Source organism: Lathyrus oleraceus, chromosome 5 (assembly GCF_024323335.1).
Source record: "Lathyrus oleraceus cultivar Zhongwan6 chromosome 5, CAAS_Psat_ZW6_1.0, whole genome shotgun sequence".
NCBI classification, from domain to species: Eukaryota; Viridiplantae; Streptophyta; class Magnoliopsida; order Fabales; family Fabaceae; genus Lathyrus; species Lathyrus oleraceus.
Genome location: NC_066583.1, coordinates 568,172,972 through 568,180,099, shown reverse-complemented (window position 1 = coordinate 568,180,099; position 7,128 = coordinate 568,172,972). Strand labels below are relative to the sequence as shown.

General features: G+C 33.6%; 1 protein-coding gene across 1 annotated transcript; it reads right to left on the bottom strand.

Annotated features, from left to right (window-relative positions):
- Positions 1-5,148: 5,148 nt before the first annotated feature.
- On the bottom strand, positions 5,149-6,887 carry LOC127086518 (cyanidin 3-O-galactoside 2''-O-xylosyltransferase FGGT1). The gene has a single exon (XM_051027292.1). It carries the CDS (start codon positions 6,607-6,609, stop codon positions 5,233-5,235), a length of 1,377 nt encoding a protein of 458 aa, XP_050883249.1. The 5' UTR covers positions 6,610-6,887; the 3' UTR covers positions 5,149-5,232.
- Between the last annotated feature and the right edge of the window lie 241 nt (positions 6,888-7,128).

The window sequence follows — 7,128 nt, the reverse complement described above, 5'->3', positions numbered from 1 at the left end:
TGGTAAGGAAGTTGATTATGCAATGTGAAGGTATTAACATCCCTCACATCCGTTGTACTCAATGGAAACCGTTTTGATTGTTCTTTGTGCGGATGGGTGTTATTATCTAAAGTTACTTGTGATTGATTTTAATAAAGGGGAAAATAATTTATTAATTAGTGTGCGCGTCAAGGATTCAAACCCTTGTGCCTATGTATTATCATAGTGCAATGAGAAAATCAGAGTTTCGTAGTTCGTGGTAGAAAACTACGTATTTGGTGGTTGTTTTTAGGGAACGGTGTTATAATCGTATCCCGGAAGTGCTTTGACGTTAGCTGGCTCGATCCTAGTTCAGATGCTTTAAGCTTTTAGTCTGGCTGCTAAGGAACGAATTATAATATTTCTTTTATGAAAGATGATTGTTGTTTTGATTTTGAAAAGAGTTTGTGAATGAATTGGAAAAGATTTGTGAAATGGTGAAGTTATTGTTTGGATGTTGTTTGGACCAGGATTGTATTGTTTGAACCCAATAGAGAGGTGTCTGGACGAGGAGTGTGGTATTTAATCAATAAACGGTAATTAACCCAATGTAGAGTTGTAGGGGTTTTGTCTAGATCCGGGGACCAAGACCTACAAAGGGGGTTTGTCTAAGCACTGAGTCTGACAAGGAAAACATGCAAGAGGTGGCTTTCCTAAATATTGGGACTCACAAGGCAAGCATGCAAGAGATGAGAGTTTTCCTAAGCATTGAGCCTGACAAGGCAAACATGCAAGAAGAGGCTTGCTTAAGACTGGGTCTCACAAAGCAAGCATGTATGAAATGGTTTGTCTAAGCTTGGGTCTCACAAGACAAGCATGCAAGAAAAATGGTTTGTCTAAGGACTGGGTCTGACAAGACAAACATAAAAAAGAGGGGGGGTGCCTAAGCCTGAGTCTCACAAGGCAGATATCCATGAAAATGAGGGGTTTTCCTAAACCTGGGTCTCACAAGGCAAACATGCATGAATATAGTTTGTCTAAGCACTGAATCTGACAAGACAAACATGCATGAGAGAGGTTTTAACCATAAGAAGGTATTTAACCCATGAATGAGGTGTTTAACCAAGAGAATGTGATTAACCTCAAGAGTTATGTATGGTTCAAAGATGGATGGTTAACCAAGAGAAGGTGATTAACCCATGAAAGAGGTGATTAACCAAGAGAAGTTGATTAACCTCAAGAGTTGTGTGGGTATCCCAAAGGGTATTGTCTTTGGTCCAAATATAATGATGTTGTTGGTGTGGATTATTGAATTGTTGGTCTGGGGATGAAAGTTGAAAGTTGTTTTGATTTGAATTTCACTAAAGTCTATGAATGAAGGTGAATATTTTGAATAATTGGGGTCTATATCCCGTATTCAAAGATATTTAGAACAAGGATATGAATGCTCTTTCTCATTCTTCTCCATTTCTTAAGACACATGGTGTACAGTTCGCATCAAAATGGTCAAGTATTTTGAAGTTGAATAAGAAAAGATTTTTTTTGTTGGATAAGTTAGGGAGCAAGGTTGAAAGAAAAGGATGAAGTGCCAAAGAATAGGATCATTCTTGATGTTAACCTATTTCTAGGGTTTTGAATGAAAAGGGAATTGGGATTGACTTAATGGATCAAGTGTAAGTGCAAGTATAAAGATCTAATTCTAATCAAATGATCAAGGGATTTGAAATCACTTAATTGAATGTAAATCCTAAGGGAGCATGCAAATTGTCTTGTTAAGTAACTAAACCATTATTCTAATTAATTGATCAACTAATCAAATCAACAAGGGGATGATACCAATAATTAGGTCAACTTATTTATATCAAGATTAAGACATCACGAAGAAAAAGAGTTAAAAAAAAAGATCAAAAGTTAGTGATAAAATGGTAATGCTAATTATGTATTAAATCTAATATATTTACTAATTAGCAATTTTAATTCTAACCTAAAAGTTAAATCTAAGTTAGAACTAATAATCTTAATTAACTATGCTATTGGAATGTCCTTTTCTTTTTAATGTGTTAAAAAATGCTAAGAAAATATTAAAAATAATTAAGAAACAATTATTTTCCCGAGGCGGTATGAAGCTGAAAAAAAGGGTGTGAATAATATAAGGGGCGATAGGCCTGAAGCTTGAGGCACATATTATTTGAATTGTTGTTGATTGGATTACATTGGGGGTATAAGGAGAATTTTGCATTTTCATATTCTTCATTTTACATATCCAACCGGCCTTGTTCAGAGCATTATAAAATGATTATTTCTTAACAAAAATGGACAAATGAATATACATTGAAAAGTCATCATGGTATAGAACAAGATGGTATCAAGAGAAAACACAAACACAAGCAAAATTCAGGATAAACAGAGGCACAAAATTTACGAAAAAACTATGTGTTCTTCATTTTATGCATTTTGCATTTCCAACTAGTCATATTTTAAGCATCATAAAACATTCATTTCTTAACAAAAATTGACAAATAAATATGCGTTTAAAAGGTCTCATGATATAGAACAAGATTCTATAAAAAAAATGCAAAACACAAAAATTCAGGATAAATTGAGCCACAAAATATACGGGGAAAAAACGGTGTTCTTCATTTTCTATATTTTTGCATTTCCAACTAGCATTCTTTTGAGCATTATAAAATGTTGATTTCTTAACAAAAAAGGGAAAATAAATATGCGTTGAAAATGTCTCATGGCATATAACATGATGCTATCAAGAAAAAATATAAACACAAACAAAATCCAGGATAAACAGAGGTACAAAGTTTACAAAAATATGTCTGTCGACCAAAGCGAAAAGACTAACCCCTAAGCTTTTCCAAGCAAATCGGGGTATGGCTTGTAATTTCGGTCACTTGCCATTGGGGTTTTAATATATGCTTAATCCATCGTTAACCTATCTCATCACTCTTGATATTTGATATTCTTTTATTCTATTGCCAGAGAATAACGAAGATCATTGGGATTTATTGACTATATGGTCTACAACACATAATTTATAATCCATATGGTGATAGCATATGAATATCATAATATGATTATCTCCTAGAAGCCATATTTGTCATTATTATTTTGATGATGATGTGGCGCTTTTTTATTGGCCAATACTTAACCCAATCTTTTTTCTTTGGATCGTTGGATCTTCGTCTCCTAGTCTTATACTCTTGAGAAAAATTTCTCTCTCTCTCTCTCTCTCTCTCTCTCTCTCTCTCTCTCTCTCTCTCTCTCTCTCTCTCTCTCTCTCTCTCTCTCTCTCTCTCTCTCTCTCTCTCTCTCTCTATATATATATATATATATATATATATATATATATATATATTTGAATGAGTTGTACTTCCAATTTTTCTCCTTTTGTTTCCTTCGCACAATTTTTGTTTGCTTTCGAAGTGTTCTTGTTTCTCTTCTTTAGCGTGCTTCCGTTTTTCTTTTTATGTTTTTCGTTCTTCGACTCCCTTACTCGTAAGTTTCTATTATCCTTTATTTATGTTTATTTTTATTTTTGGTAGGGATTACAGTGAACATTTGATAAAGTGGTTTTACCATTCCCGCGTCATTTTTTGGATTGTTCATGTTTTAGGAAAGTTACTATGGTTTTTCTACAATAGCATTTCTATTGTGAGTAGGTGTGATTAATGTTCTGGGTTGGGTAAATACCCAATAAAGGAGACCTATTTATTACTCCAAAGAAGGTCCAACAGCAAACTTGATCAAAGGTTATAAATAATTTTACATGTGTAAGATCTAAGGTAAAACATACTTTTCATACTTCAATCTAACGTCCGTTTGTGACTCATTAACTCATTTGGGCGTTGGAATGCTGACCCTGCAACTCCATCCCCGTGATCCATCACATCAAAGACTTGCAACATCAGAAATCTAACATCATAATTCAAATATATTTGTTATTATGATATGGAACTATGGCATCATTTATGAGAATCAACCATTGGTTCTTGCGATTTTCAATGATCAAGTCTTATTTGATATGAAAGACAATTCTCCTTAACGTAACGTGAAATTTTAAAAAAAAATATTTTTATAAAAACTATTTCTATAATACGATAAAAAAACTTTTTTTTAAAGCTCAAACAAACAATTTCATAGGTTGACAAACACTTTCGATCCAACAATTTGCATGCATATGTGAACATTTAGAGAACCGCTCGTCTTTGTTACGAGTAAGGGATGACAATGGACAGGGTTTGGGTAGGGTACTATAGTACCCGTCCCTATATCCGCATATCCGCTTGGGTACCAATATTGGCACCCGTGCCCGTATCCTATAGGAATGTAAGTGCCTGTGTACCCGTACCCACTACCCGCATTTCTAATAAAAATAAATATGCCAAGTATAAAATATCATATTATTTTAAGTTTTTAGCAACATTAAAAAGTTTTTAAAAAAATTTACTGTTGAATTATGAAATAGTTGATCACTTATATTAAACATGCAGTAGTTTAAAATTGATGTATTTTTAAAAAATTGACACACATTTATTTTTATATAATAATATAAATTAAAATATATAAATATATATTATGCGGGTATGGGGCGTGTTGGGTACTAAGGTAAGGTGGTCATCCCCACACCCATCCCCGCTTATTTAAGTGGGTAATTATCCGAGTTCATGCCCGTACCCATGTATGCGGGTTTTTACCCTATCCGTTGTGGGTATTTTTGTGGATACCCACTGGGAATGGATAAAATTGTCATCCCTACGAACAAGTGTAAATTTAATTTCTCTTGTTTACCATTAATATTTTCCTTCAATTTTTTTCAAAATCCAATAATAATAATAATAATAATAATAATAATAATAATAATAATAATAATAATAATAATAATTATTATTATTATTATTATTATTATTATTATTATTATTAATGATTTGATAAAATCAAATTACTAATAGTGAAAGTCTCTTAGTATCTCATTTCTTCTGATTGATAAAACCACCAATACTACATATATCCCTCCTGAATCGGTTCAAACTATCTATAGGATCATTACAGAAACTGTTAAAAGGATGCACTATTCTGTCATAGTCGACTCAACAATTGAGAACAAGATGAATTGAATAAAATAATAGTGCCATGTAGAAAGAAATAATTAGATTAGAAATAATGTAAATTGGAATATCCTTTACTCTACAGAACTTGATGCAGTGTTCTTATTTATAATCAAACTGAATTAGCAACATTCATTTTCATTGTAACTGAAAAATGCTAGAGCAAACCATACAGTTTTTGACAGAAACTATCAACACATGAAGATTCTAAATTGTTGCTAAGGAGGAGGTTTCTCATTTTGTCATGATTTGCTCTCACTTCTCTTCCAACCTCATTCTCATCATCCATCACAATCTTCACAGCTTTGCACACACTTTCTCTTGTAAACAATCCATCTTCATCACCTTTCTCAACTTCCACACCAACCCTGAACTTTGTACTCATCACTCTTGCATACATTATATGATCTGAGCCGGCACGTGGTAACAAAACCAACTGGCACGTGTTAACAAGTCCCTCAGTTATAGAAGCAGCTCCACAGTGTGTGATGAAACATCCAACAGAAGGGTGTTCTAAAATCAATTGTTGTTGAATCCAACTTCCATAAACAATCCCTTTTCCTTTAACTCTTTCACTGAACCCTTCAGGTAAAGCTTCTTCGATAGATTCAAATCCATTAGGTGACTTAAGTGCTGCGAGAAACGGAAAACCTGTTAACTCAAGACCAAGCAACAACTCTTGAAATTGATTTATTTCCAATGGACCTTCACTTCCATATGCACAAAAAACAACAGATTCATGTTTGAATCCCTTAAGCCATGATTCCCATTTTTCCTCTAGAGTTGTATTTGGTGGCTCGGGTAATAGAGGACCTGAAAGAAGAACAGGTTTTCCAAAAACAGTTTGAAGATAATCAGTATATAAACCATCGATTTCTCTGCAACCTTTGAAAGCAACCGCATCTGAAAACTTTGTGCCTATGTCGATCCGATCATATAATAAAACACCACTGCCAAATTCTAGCTTCCTTGCTGAAGCTAGGAACCGAAGTTCGTGTGATTGAAGCCTGATGCATAAATCAGGGAACTCTGAAGGTGGTTTCATGAGATCAACTTCAGTTAACTCTTTTCCTCGACTTTTTCTCGTTATATTTCCAAGGTAAGCTGTTGATATTGGATTCCATATCAAGTATTGAAGACTTTTGATACCAAGTTTTTGAGTCAAATTCGGTAGCCAATATTGAAAATCAAAGAAAACAATATGTGGTTTTAGTTCCTTTAGAAGAAGTTCAATTTGTTTATCAGTTTGGTCCATGGCAGTAGCAATAAGAGGGAATAAAGAAAAGGGTACATCTGAAGTAGTTTCAGCATCATGAGGAAGGCCATCAACATGTGGAACTGTGATAGGGAAAAAGGTAATAAGATTTGGATGAAGGTTGAGATGAAGTAACTTGTTGACTGTGTTTTTAGGAATGAAGAATGAGATTTTGTGTCCCCTTTTGGCTAATTTGTTGGAGAGGTGAAGATATGGAGTTAAATGCCCCATAGCAAACCATGAAAACATTGCTATGTGCAAAGAAGAAGGTGAATCCATTGTTGCATTCTCTGAATGGAATAAACTAGGGACACAAATATATATACAAGTGGAAGTTAATTAAGTCCTTTCATTTTATAAATTTGTGTATCATAAAAATTGTGTAGATGATGATGATCTCTCCAAATGAAAAAGACAAATTGAATGCTACAAAATATGCCGCCTATTTGATTCCACTACTCAGCTGTTGGAATGCATGAAATTTTTTCTGAAATTCTTGGCTTAGAGACATATTGTGTCTATTGACAAGGAATCTGATACATTCCAAAAAATTCCAACCTTCGTTCATCCACCTAATATACCGAAGAATTAAATATAAAAGAATCAAATTTAGTGTCTTCAACTCTATCTATGATCATCACTATTTTGGCACATCTTTAACCATCAACTCAAAATAACATCACACATATCATATATGAGTACTTGTTTCAAATATTGAATCGAACATGAAAATTTAGAAATGAAATCCCGACTCCGATGTCACAATACCAGAGCCTTATTACAACCAACATACTAGTT